General features: G+C 56.6%; 1 protein-coding gene across 37 annotated transcripts in view; it reads right to left on the reverse strand.

The window, feature by feature from the left end:
* Positions 1-7,538: 7,538 nt before the first annotated feature.
* The window catches only part of PCBP3 (poly(rC) binding protein 3), a 55,003-nt gene continuing 44,767 nt past the window's right edge, over positions 7,539-17,774 (reverse strand). For 18 of the 37 annotated variants that reach the window (XM_032114934.1, XM_032114926.1, XM_032114927.1 and 15 more), the window contains 2 exons: positions 16,453-16,622; positions 7,539-7,953 (listed from right to left, as the gene is read on the reverse strand). In XM_032114934.1, the coding sequence (XP_031970825.1) occupies positions 7,908-7,953; positions 16,453-16,622 (216 nt within the window). In that variant the 3' untranslated portion in view covers positions 7,539-7,907. Of the gene's footprint in view, positions 7,954-13,858; positions 14,769-16,452; positions 16,623-17,774 lie in introns of those variants that run through there. The other 19 variants (XM_032114935.1, XM_032114936.1, XM_032114930.1 and 16 more) reach the window with 4 other exon arrangements.

Consider the following 17,774-nt stretch of genomic DNA (forward strand, 5'->3'; position numbering starts at 1 on the left):
TTCCGTGGGAGGAAGAGAAGGCAGGAGGGTAAGGGTGAGGAGGAGACTTCTCCAGCCCGAGGACGGAGGGAGGGATCAGGGGCTGTCAGCTGTGAGTCAAACTTAGGAAGCATTTCTCCTTACCCTTTTTATGGAGGTCACTGTACCTGCGATGGCAGCCTGGCCACCAGTGCCTGGGACCTCCACAAGCCTCACAGGGAGCCTTGGAGCAGCCCGTGCCCAGCGTTGGGGCTCAGCCTGCTCGCTGGGGCTGGGGGCTTGGGGCACCTGACAGCGCTCTCCTCTCAGCTCCTGGGCCAAGGAGGCTGGGCCAGGGGGACAGGCATTCCCATCATGTCCCAACCTGCACGAGAGCTCGTCTGGGTTGTCCCATGGGAGTCCCCACCACACAGCAGAGCTGAAGCTGTCCCAGGCACAGGGGCACCATGGAGGCACAACATTTTCAGAGAAGTGCTTTCTTCCCTGACTTTCACGGCTTTCTGCTCAAAACAGGAGAGCCTTGTTCCTGAGGAGAAACCCACAGCAACACCCCAGACTGGGAACAACCCTTCTCGCCAGGGCCGTGCTCAGAGCAGTGAGCCAGGAACAGGGTCAAAGCTGTCAAGGCCAGGAGGTAAAGCAGGAGCACTTAGGGATATCTAGAGATGAGCATCTTCCCACTCTGTAAGATGGCAGGAAAGCCTGAGGACCTCTACAGCAAGGCACCCCAAGGTGGTATTGACCATCTGCTCTTTATGTGGGATGTCCTGGAGAAGTCCCAGGTCCTGCTAAACCCCCCATCACAGTGGGAGCATTAACTGCTATGCGGGGGAGAGGTGAAATCTCTGAGGACTGACCCCCATACAGCTGCAGCTGTAACTTGCCCCCAAAAGCACAGGTGGGCCCCAAAAGCTGTCATTAAATAAAAAGTCGATGGCTCCAAAGAGCAAAGAGGCGACAGCACAAACCCATCTGGCACAAACTGTTTACACCCAGGCTGGTGGCACGAAGGCAGCAGAGACCTGGCACGCTGTGGGACCATGCAGGGCTGCTGCCACCTCTGTCACCCTGCCTGTCATCTGACAGCAGCTTTGTGTGGATGCTCAGCAGCAAATGTTGCAGGTTTGGTTGTTGAAGGTGTCCCAAGTTGAGACAACTCAAAAGAACCCAGAAGCTCCACCGATGACAAGTTACAACAGTGGAGGAGCCTGTCCACTCTGTCGAGGCAAATGCATCAAATAATGACTCTTTGGATAAACAGCATCCAAAACCAGTGGAAAATAATCTGCAGACCGCACTGAACTGAAACCTCGTGAACCCAAAAATCTGTGCACCCTTTTTCCGCTCCAACGCAGATTTACAGAATCACAGAATAAGCTGAGTTGGAAGGGACCGTCAAGGATCACCGAGTGCAACGCACCGCCCCGGCACTGCGGTGTGTGGGCTCTGCTGCACAGGTGGCACCAGGAGATGAGGACGCTGCAAGGCAAATTTCCACAACATCTCAAACCTACAGAAGATGCTCTCCCAGAGAACAAGCATGCCCAGAGACAAGTCCTGCTGCCTGACACTTCATGGGGATCAGACCTGATCTGGCTTTCCAACACACCTCCTCAGGCTCCCACAAGGGAACTGCTGTCCTGGGATTTTGAAAACCAGCCAGCAGCTTCCAGAAAGGGGTTTCTGGGAAGGGACCTGTCTTCATGCATCAGCTCAGCAGAGTAATTTCCTCTTAGCTTTCTCTCTTCCCTTCCCTCACAGGGGATTATCCCAAGCAGAAGAAGAGCCGACCTCCCGCTCCCTGCGGGCAGGGAAAAGCAAACCCATCTCAGGAGCAGCTCCACAGAGCTGGAGCAAGCTGGAGGCCAGCTGGCTGTGTCAGCAAAGACTTAATGATCGTGGTATGGCCTGTGCAAGGCGCCTGCTGACCGAACGAGGCTCCGAGCAGCTGCAGCCTGTCAGGCCCCGTGTGCCCTGGGGAACTCCTCCCACCCCGCTGGGGACCCCAATCCCTGCCTGGAACTCCGCCTGGCCGCCCCAGGGCTGTCATCAGGAGCAATGTCCCAGGAGCATCTGACCAGACTGCTGGATTGGGGCCGTGTCCAGCGTTTTCAATCATTGTCTTTTCCAGGTCTGTGGTGCTAAACCACGGCCAGCAGTGTCCCCAGGACATTGAACAGCCATTTCCTTGGAAAAGTCTGGGCTAGTTTTGCAGGAAAAAACCCCCATTCCCAAGTCACTGGGACTAGCAGCACGCCATTGTGTCTCGAAATCCAAGGACACGTGCCTGTGAAGGACATCCCCTTTCCCTTCCTCTTCAGATGAGGCCAGGGAAATGGAGCCCTTTGGCTCTGTCCTCCCCGCAGGAGCAGGAGATCTCCTCCATCTATCAGCCTCCCTTGGGAGTGCCATGAAGACGGGCAAGGGAAGTGCCGAAGTTCCCCAGGGAATGGGTGTTCCCCTTCCCCAATCTCAGCCCACAGCACCGCAATAAACTTCCAGTCCAATTCCAGGCCAGCCTGGGTGCTGGGGGAAAAAAAACAAAGTGCACTTGGGACAGAATTTTTGCTTTTTCTTCTCCCAGAGACTGAGAAAATAATGAGTTTGCTCTGTTTTTCTGATATTAACTCTTTGGTGTAACCTTTTCTTCCCTTTAATCAAATCCACTTGGAAATGGAAAATTGTGCTTTCATAGGAAATATGGAAAGGAGCTCAAATTAATTCCCATGGGAAAAGCCAGGAGGGAACCTGGTGCCTTAAGAGGCCTCCTAGACACGGACTGGACAGAAGTAAAAGAATAAAGGCAGGTATTTATTTGAAAGGCCTTCAAAGGTACACCCTGGGGGCCAGAGGCTACTGCCGAGATGGACCCCAAGATGGACAACAAGTCACGAGTTCTCCACACTTTTATAGGTTTTGTTCATTTACATATCAGGGTTAATTCTCCAATTAAAGCTTCAGTTCAATGATGTAATTTCCCCTCCGCTTGCCCCCCTTAGAAGCTCTTTGGTTTGTACTTTTTGGGCGTAGGATGGTCTGGGTGACATTGGAGAGCAGGCCCGAAGAGGCTTTGTTATGACGTGAGAGAGCAGAAACCAACAGGCCACAAGAAACGTCAGAGTCACACACTAAGCAGTACAGGATTTGAAAAACACAAAGGTCAAGATCTAAGGCATCAAACCCATCAGCACACACAGAACCAAAGGGTGCTTTGGAAAGCAGGGAAGGGCCGAGTGCCAGGTTGCAGCTGGGGCTACTTTGTCCTCTGACATGGTGCCGGGAAATGCCACAGTTAGGGAGCACTGAAATGTCCCTGGTTGTAACCACACCAGGCCCCTGCCAGCTGCCTGCACCATCTTTGTCACCTTCCCCCCACTCCTGGGGACGTGGGCATCTAGTGATGGAAATGTTTGGGACAGTGGATGTTTCCCTGTGCCTGGTTACCGAGGGCTGCACCTCCCTGAGGTGTCCTCCCCACCTCCTGCCACAGGAGCAGCCGTGGTGCGAGCCCAGTGCTGCACCAACCACAAACCCCACTGGAAAGAATGTGGCTTGTGGTGCTTCTGCACATGATACTTCAGCTTCCCACAGGGGATCTCTGCAGGAGGAAGCAGCAGAGAAACCCCTCTGAGCAGGAAAACACCACCTCTCCCAGAGGGACCTTGGGAGAATCCCACCGTGGTGCAGAGCGGGCCTAGGCAGAGCCAGAGGAGGGTCTGGCATCCATCCACCTGCAAAAACACCCAGTGGAAGAGGCAGCCCATCTTCCAAACCCCTCGGTTTTCTGACGAAGCAGCCTCTTGGCACCTTTCCTTGCCAAGGGCCCGAAGCCACCCCGGAAGACGCAGCCCAACTGGGACCTGGTGCTTCTCCGAACCGCTGACCCGGCACGAACTTCCCTGCTCTGCTGCTTGCCAGCTGCGTCCGAGCTGGCCGGGGGGAGCCTTCCCTCCCCTCCAGCACCGTTTGGGGATACACTCTTCCCTTCCCAAGCCACCTCAGGGGGTCACTGCCATTCCAACAGGGATTCCCAGCTCCCATCCATCCAGCACACACAGGGTGTGAGCGTCCCCCTCCACCCCACCCTGCAGACCCCTTCCATGCTGGCACGGCCAGGACACAGCACAGCTCCAGCAGCAAATCCACATCCCCACACCCAGGATGGTGCATGCTGGGTTAATGTTTTCCCCATTACCTCACACTGGCCTCTGTTCTTATGGAAAAAACCAAACCATCTGGTAATAATATTTCCCTAATAGCTGTCTGGGTCTGTGGGAAAGCTTGGCTCAGCTTCTTAGGAAAGATGAGAGGGTCGAATGAGAGGGGAGGTTGCGGATGCGGCGTGGGAGCTGGAGGAGAGGATATAACGCTTTCAGGATCCTTTTCCTGGGCCACCCCAGCGCTTGCAGGGATCCTTGACTCGCAGGGGAGCCACGAGATGCCAGGACGTCACATATTTGGGATACCAGGAAGGGCCTCCCCACACTCTCCTGGTGAAAGAGCCCCACTCTCTTCCTCTGTCCCAGAGCAGAGGCTTGAAGGCAGGCAGCAAAATTCACTGCCAGGGCTTCCCCCCGCCTCCATTTTACACTCAGAACATAGAAACAGCCCAAAGAGTGGGGTTTGGGGAGTTGGGAGCATCGTGGTTTGGGAACAAAGCTGGCCCAACTGAGGAACATCAGCAGCACCTGCACTGTCTTCCTGCTCCTGGAGAAAAGGCAGCACTCAGGGACACACCACCTCCAGCCCTGGGCCATCACTGGAGGGACAGGGGACCCCCCTCTCATGGGGCACATCCAGGAAAAACGCGTGGAAAAGCACGCACTAACCCGCCCGGCAGCTGAGCAGGGAGTATTTTCCATGCCTCTGCGATAAAAGGCGCGGCTTGGCCGAGTCCCAGGGAGCGGAGCGTGCCTGCCAGGCTGGGCCCGCGTTCCCTGGGGAAGGCAGCCCCAGGCGCTCGAGGAACAGGCGGGCAGCCGCCAGGCACGGCCCTGCCCCCAGCGCTGCCACCCAGCCCCGCACTCATCACCCCGCTGCGAAGGGATGAGCTTCGCGGGTTGAAACCCTGCTTTTCCTCTGCCATGGATTGCAGCCCCCCTCTCTGCATCAAACCCCAAAGCCTTGGGAAGGACAAGAAGCGTCTTCCTTGCTGGCTTCCTGGCACAGAGCCAGCCCGATGCCTTCCCATAGTTTTCCAAGGGGATGATCCACCCCAACCCAGGAGCTTGCACGTGTCTAGCAGATTCCCAGGGGCTCCCGGTAGCCCCTTCCCAGGCTGTTTCTGCTCCGTTTTTATTAGGCACACATGTTTATACTCGTTACTTTTACCACCCCAGCAGCTGTCCAGGCTCCGGGTGTGGCTGTGCCCTTCCAGAGCAGTCCTGGGATGCAGCAAGGCATGCAGCCCAGCTCCCTCCCCACCAGAGCCAGACCCAGCTGCTGCCTTTTCCTAGAAGGCTAAAACAAATCAGCCACTCTCCCTGGCAGGAATGCCTTCCTAGCCCACTCCAAGCAGTGCCGAGCATCCTCCTTGGATCTTTCATAATAAGGAGCAAACACAAACCATCCAGCCATGGAGAAGGGGGAATGACTTTAAACTGAAAGTAGGCTTTGGTTGGATTTATGGAAGGAATTCTTACCTGTGAGGGTGGGGAGGCCCTGGCCCAGAGCAGCTGTGGCTGCCCCTGGATCCCTGGCAGTGTGCAAGGCCAGCTTGGACAGGGCCGGGAGCACCCTGGGCTAGTGGAAGGTGTCCCTGCCCATGGCAGGGGGTGGAATGAGATGGGCTTTAAGGTCCATTCCAACCAAAAGCAGCCTATGGTTCTATGATTGCTCTCCTGAAGCCTGTTCCCCCTGCTCCATGCAGCAGATCCCAGCTCCAGCCAGGGGAGTCCCAGCAGGGTGTAAAGATAAGCATCTCCCCCCCACTGCTTTGTTTTGTTTTAGAGGCACAGCCAAAGGTAAACAGGCTGTTTCAATCTCCACACAGTCACCCTCTCAGCAGGAAGCCATGGAGCTGCAGCCAGCACAAAGAGCTGGATGCAATGGACTGGGGTGTGGGGCCTCTGCAGCCTTAAATGCCTTCAGTGGGGCACAGAAGCTTCCTCTTGCAGCTGATGAGTCCTGCAGAGGTTAAGCAGGTGGTTCACATCCCTCTGCATCACACCTCTCCAGCCTGGGCAGGGATTCAAGCCCTGTGCTGGGGTGGGTGGACACAACAACCTTTGGGGGTGTTTGCACACACAGCCCCACTGACTCCTTCCCTGGGGCTGCTCCCACCCGGGGCTGGCTCTGGGAAAGTCTCCCAGCTCAGCAAAGGCCATGGAAGGTGCTTCATGGACGGCCCAGGGCTTGCAAGGAGGTGGGAAAGGAGTCCTGAGCTGTGTTTCCCAGAGCATTGCTCTCAGTCAGTGATGCCCCACTTTGGGAGGGTCCCCATGGCACTGCTGCTCTGGGAGCGGGATGGGAACAGCAACAGGGGCTTTTCTCCAAGTGAAAGTGTTCAGCCAATTCCTGGGCAGGAGAAACCCAGAAAACCTGGTTTTTAGTCAAAAGTGGGTGCCAGGCCTGGAGCTGTATGCTGTGGTTGGCTTTGTGGCTTGTCAGGGAGCAGGGCTGGGCACTGCAGCCAAGGGCATGACAGGGGTGGCACAAACAAGGGGAGGACGACTTCCAGGTTCCATAGAGATTTGGGGCTGCTGCTCCCTGGGGAGCAGGTTGAGCAAGGGTGAAGAGAAGGGTGAACTGCCCTGCCTGCCTGCCTTTGCAGGGCCAAACGGGAGCAGGGGTGATGTTCACTTGGCAAATATAATTCCAAATGGAGAAAAAGGTCAATACAGCATTTTTGCCTTTGTTTCCACATAGGGCAGAGGTCTGGGCAGGCAGTGCTGGCGTCTCCTGGATGTGTGTCAAGCCCAGGGCTGGATGGGCTGGAGATGGAGACCCTCACTGCATGAGGGCAACATGCAGAGCTTGGGCAGTGCTCTGGCTTCTCTTCTCGAGCAGAAAGGAAGCATCCCAGAGAAAAACCATGCCCCAGTGTGTCCAAAAATAGCACCAGGGCTGCTCCAAGGTCCAGCTGGGCTGGCACGTGGTGGGCTGCTGAGAGCTGCCATTGCGTGGGGCTGGATGGGGAGCCTGTATCCCATCCGGATGGCTGGTAGCCCCTGGATTGCTGGGCTGCTCCCTGGGCCCGGCAGTGACTCAGACTTGCTATAAACACGTCTCCCAACGGATAATGAATCCCGGTCGTCGCCGCCTTTCGGGAACACTCTGGATTCTCTTTGCAGTGCTCCCCCTGTCCCGTTCCCCCTCCCTCCTGGCAGCCCTGCTCCCATGTGGGATCATTTCCTGACGCTGAGTGGAGCCAGGGCTCTGAGGCCCGTTTTCCAAGCCACGGATTGCTTCATGGGCTGAGTTTCCCCATTAACCATTCTGGGGGCACCGAGGCTTTTGTGCGACTGGGGCACCCCCAGCACCCTGCCCCTCTCCCTGTGGATGCCCCACTGCCCAAACCACGGCTCCCCAGCCTCATCCCGCTCACCACGGAGGGCACGTCAAGCAACAAAAGCTTTATTGCAATGACACAGATAAGCCACAAAATACATTGCAAAGCGGCAGGGGCATGAGGGGCGATGAGGAAGTGCAGAGAGGGGCGGTGGGAAGCGCTGGCTCGTAGTGGGTACCGCTGCACGCTGGCTGCAAGCTGCTGTCCTCCTGAGAGCTGCTTCCCCAGCCCCCTGAGCCCGCTGCTGCCCCGTGCCCCGGCTGAGGAGCAGGGTCTGGGCAGCCACGGGCAGGGGGGTTCGGGCAGTTGGCCCCAAGGGCGCCATGAAGGAGCGGGAGAAGCTTGCGGGAAGCCGGCAGCATCTTCGGAGGGGGCTCAAGCATCAGCCACTGGCACCACGTCGGCTGCGGCGTTCTGGTCAGGCGGTGAAGGTGTTCCTCCCATGGGGGTCAGGGTCTGCAGAGCTGGGGGGCAAGCAAGGGAGATGGTCAGGGCCCAGCCAAGGCTCCAGCACCGGTGCCTCCTGGCCTCTTGGGCTATGCGAACGTGAGGCTGCCACAACACCCCGAGCAATCTCCAGCGCGATACTGAAATCACCCACACCCCAAAAGCCAAGCTGGAGGAGCCATGCCCACATGGAGCTCTGCTACACCACAACAAATCTCCCTTTTTTTCCATGGGAGCTCACACCAAAACACATCTAGCGTGAGCTGGGCTGCCAGGTGAGCCCGGGCGGTTGCCCGGTGTGCTGTGTTTGCCTCATGGGCTCTCACCGAGGGCTGAGAGCAGCTTTTTGGCAGCTCCAGAGAAGCCATCTGAGCACACTGAGGCTGTTTCTGGGCTGAGGATCTGCCCTTTCTCTGCCCTACAAACCCATGGTTGCGGGGATGGTGACGGCGGAGAGCTGGTTCTGCTGGACCCCATCAGCAAGATTTGGGGGTGATGGGCAAGGGCACTGCTGTGCTGGGGGTGATGGGCAGCTGAGAGAGGAGCACTGGGGAAGGACACACATCCCCGCACAACCGCTGCCCGGTGCTGCACTGCACCACCCTGTGCCTCTGGAAATCACCGCGTTTCAGCCCGAAATATGCAGAGCGGAGATCTACTTGCGGCAAGAATAAATTTTAGTCTGCAACTGAAAATTTGTTTTAAGCACAGAGATGGCGGTTTCTCTGGTGTGTTGGGTTTGCTTTTTCACTGGCTTTTTACTGACAGTGCCTCTGCAGCGCTCCTGTAAGAGATTCGGGAGCACGGCTGTGTGCTTGGTAGCACACAGCATCATCCCTTGGGAAAACCACAGCAGCAGCTGCAGCAGCAGCCTCAGGTTACATCACTGCAATGTCCTCCCACCAAAAAAACCCCCACACCACTAATTGACTGCTTTTGGGTGAGCACATCATGGCCTGCTGCCCTTTGCACTTGGGAAATCCTGTTGGATATCTGTGGTGGTTTGATCCCAAGCTGTGCACGCAGTCCTGAGTTCCGGAGTGATGCTGCCCCATCCCTCTGTGCTCTGTGTGCCTGGCCATGCTGGCTGCTGGCCCATCACCACCGTGCTCGCATTCCACAGAGCATCTCACACCCTGGCCGTGCCCACGCTCCCACGAGGCATCCTGTGCCACGCAGTCCCATCAGACACAACCAAACCCAGAGACACTCCAGAGCCAAGCGTTTGATCCAGACACAAACGCTCTCAGAGAGGGACAAATAGTGACACTGCCTGCAGGGAACCAGGACACAGCGTTCCATGTGTGCTTCAAATATTCCAGTCCTCATGCACATCCCGGCCTATCCTTTCGGGATCAAAGCAGTTCCTTCTGGGAACAGCATGTGTGTTTTCAATCAGCCAGAGGCTGTGGTTCAGCGTGGGGCTCAGACCCGAAACCTCCTCCCGCTGCTCCATCCTCGTCCCCATCTCCTGGCTGGTTTTGTTCCCCATGTGCAGGGCGGACTTGATCATCATTTCTGGGAAGAGACATCACTGCGGTTAAACACGAATGTGGGAATCCAGAGCCAGCCTGGCTTTGCACTTGGCTGGATTCGGTCTGTGGGATGCTTTCGGAGCGATCCGGAGTCTCATCTTCCTCTTTGCAGGACAAGGATGCTGGGGCAGAGTGGGAGGAGGGCCGCACATCTGGAGGGGAGAGAGTTGCACATCTGGTACATTCAGTACTTCCTAAAAGTCACTGCCACGTTCCCCTTTGGCCGGGGGCCTGGGGCTCGCTGCACTGCACAGCGGATCAGGATCAGGATCCGCAGCTGCATTCTTTTTGAAGGGAGAGCAAAAATATCCCTCTCAGCAGAGCCCCGGCTCCCTGTAACATCCAGCATGGGAGCGGGGGCATTGCACGGAGGCCGTGACCTTTCTGCAGTCATTCCGCCAGCTGCAGAGGCTCCTGCTGCCAGCCAAGGCACAGAGCAGCCAGCTTGGGAATGCCTCCCTGGGGACCACAGGGATGGAGACCCCTGGGACCTCTCCAGCAAAACCTTGTCCTTTTGTCAGCCCGATTGGGCTTGGGCCAGCATAAGGGGGTGGCTTGTGCCACCCGTGGCCAAGGAGATGCTCGCCACACATCCTTGCCCGTGTGGGCTGGGCTGGCTCCACGCAGGTCCCAGCACTGACGGGACCCTTCCTGCAGAGGGACGCGGTGCTGGATGTCACCCGCTCGCTGGATGTCACCGCCCGCCACCAGTGTCAGAGACACGCACACAAAAGCCCAGTCCCTTTCCAGCAGCGCGGGATGTCCTCTGCACGCAGCTGGAGCAGCGGCTGGAAACATCCCAGGGCTGCCCGCGTCCCGGCTGGAGCAGGATCCATGAAAAGCTGGGCAATGGGGACATCTAGTGACCAGCCGGAGGCGCCCAGGGCTGGCGAGCGGGTACCCCCCGGGCTGGGGGCTGCAGGGCTGGGGAGATGCCGTCCATCCCTGTGGCCAAGGAGAAGAGGGGATTAAGCATTCATCCCTGCCACACCACGCCGAGATCCCCCAGAAACTCTACCTCGGCCGGCACCGGAGGCAGGAAATTACCCTTGCTAATGGAGGATAAGCTGGGAATTAGCATAATTAAAAGTGACTAGCGTGGATACATAACAAACCCCGGAACAACAGCTCAAAGAGAGTATGAAATCTAAAGAGCCTCCCCGGTGAAAGTCACTTTCCCTTAGGGGAAATGGTCTATTTTTTTCAGTCTTATTTTGTACTAGATTTGCAAATAGAGTCTAGGGGAAAAAAATACAGAACAATACTCCAAACAATTTTGGGAGCACGACAAGGATATGCAGGGGGAGTGGGGACCTTCAGCTGAGGCCAAGGGGCTGAGCACAGACCTCAACTGGCTCCTCTCTGATGGAGACCCCCCACACTCCAGGGGCAGGGGGAGGCATTGGACCAATACTTTCCAGTCAAAGTCAAAATTTCCCCCTAAATAACTCATTCCAGAAATGTTGAATCATTCTGACTGGATAACATGCATTGTTTTGGGAGAGAAAAGCAATGTATTAAAGCTATTCTGTTGATTAACTGGGACGTTCACATAGTATTGAATATTCACCCCAATATTAGAGATTTTTCCCAGTGGCGTGGCTGTGGATGCATCATCAGAGTATTTTAAGTTCACCCAAAATGGAAACCCAAGACAAACCTATCACAAATCAAAGCAAAACACTGAAGCTCCTTCCAAAGAAAACAGCAAATCTCCTTTTGAGTCATCCCAAAGAAATCAAAGCTGAGTTTGAAACATTCCTTGCAATTTCGTTGTTACCCTTGTTGTCATCAACATGCTCCCAGGGGATGCTGCAATGGTTTCAACACCTCTGTCTCCAAACCTCGCTCAAGCCCAGATGATGGATAAGCTGATTCCCAAATAACACTGCAGTTTCATCCTTTTTTTCTTTTTTTTTTAAATTTGCAAAATAACCTTGGCAATGTGACCCCAAAGAAAAGTTGCAAAGTCAAAGGGAATGCCAGAAGGAGGGATGCTTTGTCCTGTGCAGGATCAGGAGCTGGACTCGATGATCCTGGTGGATCCCTTCCAGCTGAGGATATTCTGTGATTCTGTGACTGTGCAGAGCTCCTGTGAGGTGACCCAGGTGACTGCTACTGCTTGGACAGTCCCTTGTCCCCCTGTGGCCACATCCAGCATTCCCTGGAGCACTGCCGTGAGCACGGACCCTTGTGGCAGCACAAGCCTTGACACGACGTCTCGGACACCCGCCTGATGCCAGAGCAACGCTCATATCCAGCCTCTTCTCCCTCACCACCGATTCCTGGGGTGCCTTTTCCACAGCCTGGCTGGGTGACGGATGCCTGGGAGCGGGCTGGGATGGGGATGGTAGCCAGAGGGGGGGTGTTACCCGTGGGCTTGCTGGCGTAGGGATGGGTGCAGAGGTATTGCTGCAGTCTGCTCCCCCTCTCCAGCAGCCTCTGAGCTTGGCTGCATCTGGCAGACCCAATCTGGCATTTGCTATTTTGGGCAGCGCTGTCTCAGTGGAGGTGGGGAACGGCACAGGGAGCACACGCAGAGAGCAGAGGAATTCAGGGCAGCCGTGATCTGCAGGCACCGTGCAAAGCCATTTCTGTGTCCAGGACGCCGTCACGCCCCCCGGCCTTCCCCAGGTGTCCGAACCCCACAGCCTTGTCGGCCTGGGACGGATTTCTCACTTGGTCAACGTGATGCTGCTGCTGCTGTGCCTCCAGCACCTCATGAAGAAGGTCTCCTTGTGCTCCAGCTTGTCCGACAGCCCCGTGGAGGAGCTGAGAAGGGCAGGATGGGCTGGCTCCCTCCAGGCACCATCCCTCTCTGAGGGGGCAGCACCCCAGGCTGCCATGGAGGGTGCTGGCAGTGGGATGTGGAGCTTTTGCTGTGGCTCAGCCCCCAGGCCAGCGGGGTGGTTATTTTTGCCGGGTCCCACACACGGATATTTCATTCTTCCAACAGGAAAAACTCTTGGTCTAAAGCAGACTGAGGAACAGGAGAAGACGAGGGGTGCCCCTTGCCCACAGCTGACTCACCACCCTGGCAGGTGGTTCCACGCTTTGCTGGCCAGCTGGTGACTTGGAGGGGGCACCGTTTGGTGCCCGCCTCCCTCCATCCTCAGCATCAGCACAGATACATGGGGAGGTGCCAGCAGAGGCTACTGGCCGCACCTGAGCCCCTCAGCACTCCCCACAGCACCTGTGCTCCTCTGGATGGGGAATCAGGGGATGCTCTGGAGCCTGTGGGGCTGCTGGGCCACCCAAAAGGCACAGCTGAACCCAAAGTGCCAGGGAGAGCAGGGCAAGGGGTTGGAGACAGGCAGCAAAGCACCTTATGGAGGATCTGGGAGCACCTTTAACCACAGAGGCTTGGAATGCTCCAGAGAGCTGAGCATGCACGGGTTTTGGGACACCTGGGCAGAGCAAACCCTGACACTCAGCAGCACCACCTTCACCTTTTCAGGCTCCTGGGCTGTGCTCCCATCCCAGCTGGAGCCCATAACCCCCTGCGCATCATCCTTGGCTCCATGGATGCAGTGGCATCACCTGGGACCCCTGACACAGCCAGCCCCTGTGAGTGCTGAGCCAGCAGGGCTGGTGACACAAGGAGAAGTGGCCCAGCATCCTGGCAGGAGAGGGTGGGAAGCTGCCAGCGGTGCCTGCCAGTACCGAGGGTGGAAGAGAGGGAAAGGCCATGAAGTCTTGGGGCTCACCTGGAAAAACAGTGTATTTCCCCTCTGGGACAGAGCAAAAATGTACTGTGTGGCTGCTTCAGCTGTCTGGGGACATGGGGTATCATGGTCCCCTCATTTGCCATCTGGGACAAGGGACAGTCAGGAATTAACAGACAGAAAACGTACGTTTCCCTGTTGGAGAGGTAGGAGAGAGAAGAAAAGCCTGGAAGGAAAAGGCAGGGCTGAGCAGAGAGGGTCTTGGGGAAGGGTGTGGGGCACAGACATGGCAGATCCGTCCAGACAAGGGGGCAGTGAGAGATGGTGCTTGTCACACCGTAACTTATAAATTAATCTAAGGGAAAACCAAAGGATTATGCAAGCCAAATACTCTCTCTTCGGAAAAAAAAAAAACCAACCAAAAAAACAACCAAACAGAAAGCATGGAATCACTCAGAAAGTGCATCGCTCGTGGGGACCTTCTCTAAAAAAAAAGAAATTAAAAAAAAATTATGATGATGGTGATGAAAAATAATAATAGTAATGGTAGTAGTAAAAATAAAAATACAAATAAAAATAAAAAAGAAATAGTAATGAAGAACTCTTGCATACAACCCCCACCTTCCCTCCAAGCAGTTAAAAAGGTGTGGAAGGATGCAGAGGGAAGGATGGGTCTGGAATTGTCAGGGCGACCCAGGAGAAGAACAGTCGGAGCCCATCGGTACCAGAGCTGCACAGACATTTATTGAACACAAACAACGACAAACACAGCCGGCTCACAGAGCTTCCTGAGCTATCGTCCATGGGGGATTGCCAAAAGAGTGCTTTCAAAGGCCCCTGGGGGTGTGAATCCCATACAGCTGAGTTCTTCCCACTTCCAGGTGCTCGTTAGTTAAAAAAAACGAGCATTTGTGTGTATGTGTGTGTGTGTGTGAGATTCCCTTAGTTTAGCAGGAAAAAGGGCTTGTCTGGACCATGCCATGTTCCAAGAGAGAAGCCTGCGCTTGGTTTCCGCTTCCCAAATAACACGGGGTGAAAACTACGCCCTTACCCCAAGGGCAGGGGCATGAGGTGGCAAAGGTGAGCCAGGACAAGCAAGAGGGAGCACCAGAGGAAGGAGGGTGAGAGAAATTAAGTCATCTGAAGCAAGCACAGCTCTGGGTGGCATCACATATGTCCATGGGCTACAGAAAGTACCGCCAATGTCAACTCAAACGTGTAGGTAGCTACGCTAGACTGACACTAGAGACCCCGTCAGCTCCTGGAGTCTCGCCAGTGAGAGAAAAAACCAACACCCCCCTCCCTCGTCCCCAAAAAGCAGATGAAGAATTTACACCGTAACGCTGAAAACAAGGACCATAACCAAAGAGTTTGGGAGCAGCCTCGGGAGCACAGAGTAAAGAGCTCATAAAGAATCGTTCCGGTGTGTGCATATGCGCGCGTGTGTTTTTATATATATATATATTCGTTAGTAAAGAAAAGAGTATCTGTGGAGGCAAAGGGAAGACGGTAAATGTACAGGCAGTACAGGCTGGGTGGAGTGCCGGTGGCTGGAGAGGGTCGGGTGGTGCGGAGTGGAGGATGGTGGGTGGAAATTAGAGTGCGCCCATTCCAGTGACCTCAGACGTCAGCCTAGAATAGACAGGGGCAGAGAGAGGGGTGGGGGGGAGACAAAAAACAAGCGCTTAATCACCGGAGCAGAAAAGAAAACGAAGACCCTGCGGGGCAGCGCTCCTCTTGCCCACGCCCCGCATAGTCGGGTGGGCAGAGCATCACTGGGCGGCCTGGGGGTCCCCCGTGGAGGGCACGGGGGGCTGCTGGAGCACAGAGCCAGCGCAGTGGCTGGCTGCCTTCCCCTCTCCTCGCTGCGGCCAGGTGCTGGGTGCCCTTTACTGTCACCGTGTCGAGGCAGGGGTGTCACCCACCAGAGGTGCTGGCAGGAGTCATCCCAGAGCACGGCTTCTCTTCCAGCAGCATCCCTCCCACGGGGGACAGGCAGCTGTGCCAGCTCCCCTGGCTGCTTCGTTTTGCTCTGGTTTCGAAACTGTGGGAGAGGCTGAGCCCCATCCTGCCGCCCCAGCAGGTCACCTCCGCACAGGGGCAGCTCAGCCAGCCTTTCCCAGCAACGAAGAGCCGCTTCTTTTTCTTTTCTTTCTCTCTCCTGTCTCAGGGGGTGGGGGGGGGGGGGGGAATTGGCGAGGATCTGCGGGGAAGCGGCTCAGCCATGCCCGCGGGCGGGGGGCTGGCCCCGTCCCTCACCCGAGCGGGGGGAGAGGTGCCACGGGCATGGGCAGCGGGGGAGCGGGGCGGGATGGGATGGCGGGGGTCTACTGCGGGTCGGGGCTCAGGTGGGTTGGGTGCGGGGAGGAGAAAGCACATACAGACCTCACCGGTGCTGCCAGCCCACACCCCAGCAAGCGTCAGAGCCGCCGCCAGCAGCCCCCCGTCCTCGGGGCCCTGCCAGCGGCCTCCGTCCTGCGCGCGTCCGGGGCACCAGTCCTGCCCGGGCGGATGGGCCGGTTCGCGTGGCTCTGCCAGGCAGGTGCAAAGCTACCAGAAAGGTCCTGTATCCCCTTAAACTCGCTGTCCACGAGTCCACAGACACATGCAAACAGGCACGGCTCGCTGCCTGCACGGAGCGGGGGGTCCCCAACTCACCGCTCCAGCCTCCCCTGCCCGCTGCCCTCGCAGGCCGCTGCCGGGCCCCGGCCCCCACGGCACGGGCTGCGTCTCCCCCCAGCCGGCGGCAGCGCTGGGAACCCTTGGCCCCTGCGAGGTCCTGCAGTGCCAAGCTTTTCATGATGATAAGGAAGCAGTCAGGCCGTTCCCATGTCTTGGGTTTATTGGACCGATTGTTTTCACTGAATGGAGGAAAGCCTTTGGGAGGCCTGGAAGCTCGTGGAAGAGGCAGTGAGCGATGCTGGGATCCCAGCAAGCAGGTCCCAAGTGATGCCTCCCTGCCACGGGCTCAGCTCCGTTCCTGTCCCCGTCCCCTGCCTCGTCCACAGGCAAAGACGGCGGCCACTCTGCCCACTCGCGAGCAAAATCCTTGAGCGAGGCTGGCGGGAGGGCAGGGCCCGGCGTGACCTGCGCCCTCTCCGCCAGCAGCGCGGCGGCTCCCGCTCCCCAGCCAAAGCGCCAGCTGGGGGGACATGTCCTGCTGGCGACGTCTGGTCCCCGCTCAGAGGTCTCAGCAAGACACCGTCCATCCCAGCCGGCCTCGGGAAGCCCCTGCTGACCCCCGGGAGCGCGGGCTGCTCCCAGCGCGCCGGCGGGACGCGATGGGCCATGGCGGAGGTCGGCGGGGGGGTCTCACCTGGCGTTGATGAGGTACTGTGCAAGGCTGATGTTTGCAGGGGTTCCTGTGATGGTAATTTGGCGCTCCGATGACCCTTCCGTGGCGTTGGCGATTTTGATCTGCGCTCCCGACATCTGCCGAATTTCATTGATTTTGGTCCCTTGGCGTCCGATTATGCAGCCTATTAGCTAGGAAAGAAAGCACGGAGGGAACGTCTGAGAAGCGGCAGCTCTGGCAGTCACCGGCGGGACACGAGCACACCTGGGACAAGAGTGACCTTAATGCTCATGAAAATAGGAGAGGGACAGCCCGGGGTGAATCCCACCTGTGCGTGAGCACCGTCCTCCAAGGACACATCCAGAGACCTGCTCTGCTCTGCTCTGCTCCTTGGGGGGGGAAGAATCTCCATTATCTGCACAGGGTGCCCAGCATCTCAGAGGGCTTCAAGGAGAGCTCGTTTCAGAAATAATAATTTTCATGATTTAATAAATGGTCAGTGCTTTGCAAGTACTCATCCCCTTGGCAGTCACAGCAAACCCAAAGGTGGTTTGGACACGTTACTAGAAGGAAACAAGTCCACTGCCTTCCCTGGGGACAGGCCAGCCCCAGGAGCCCCCTCATCAGCTGGTGCAGTGACCCCATCCCATATTTCTTCTATCCCACTGGGACACCCTCAGTGCCTCTGCTACCCCCTCTAGCTCTTTGGTGCAATCCAGAGGCCTGCCCGCGGGCACAGGAGAGCCCCACACGGCTGTGGCACCCGCAGGAAAGGTGCACCCTACCCAAAAGCACTTCTTTCACACTCTTGTGAAAAAATCAGAGCCAGCTGGAGGCTTGAATTTCCTCAACTGTTCATCCCTTGAATTTCCTCGATAGTCCTCAGTGGCTTGAACTTCCTCAATGGTCTTTGCTCATTTGTGCATCTCCCTCAAAGCATCTCCAAAGCTTGGTAACACATACAGGGATATCCAGCTTGACCAACACAGGCATGAGGTGCTCTGCACGCCCTTCTTGGCCATCTGAGCTCTTTTCCAAGGGCATTTTACACATGGGATGTTCATCTTGGCAGCTGCTGGATTTCTGCCATGGTATAAGTGGAGACGATTACTCCTCCAAATATTCCCTGATCCTTTAGTCAGACCATGGGGCTGCCACAGTGGTTTATCCCACATGGCCCTGAATATACACTGGAAGGGTATCCACTGTCTCAGGATCTGTAGGGGGATGTTCAGCCCATCCTGGTCTTCACAGCACAGAAATAACTCCGAGATGCTTCAGCAAATGAAAATCTGCTGGGGAGACCTGAGGAACCAAACTGTTTAGGCAGATGCTCAGCTACA

This window comes from Corvus moneduloides, chromosome 7 (genome assembly GCF_009650955.1).
Source record: "Corvus moneduloides isolate bCorMon1 chromosome 7, bCorMon1.pri, whole genome shotgun sequence".
In the NCBI taxonomy this organism is placed as follows: Eukaryota; Metazoa; Chordata; class Aves; order Passeriformes; family Corvidae; genus Corvus; species Corvus moneduloides.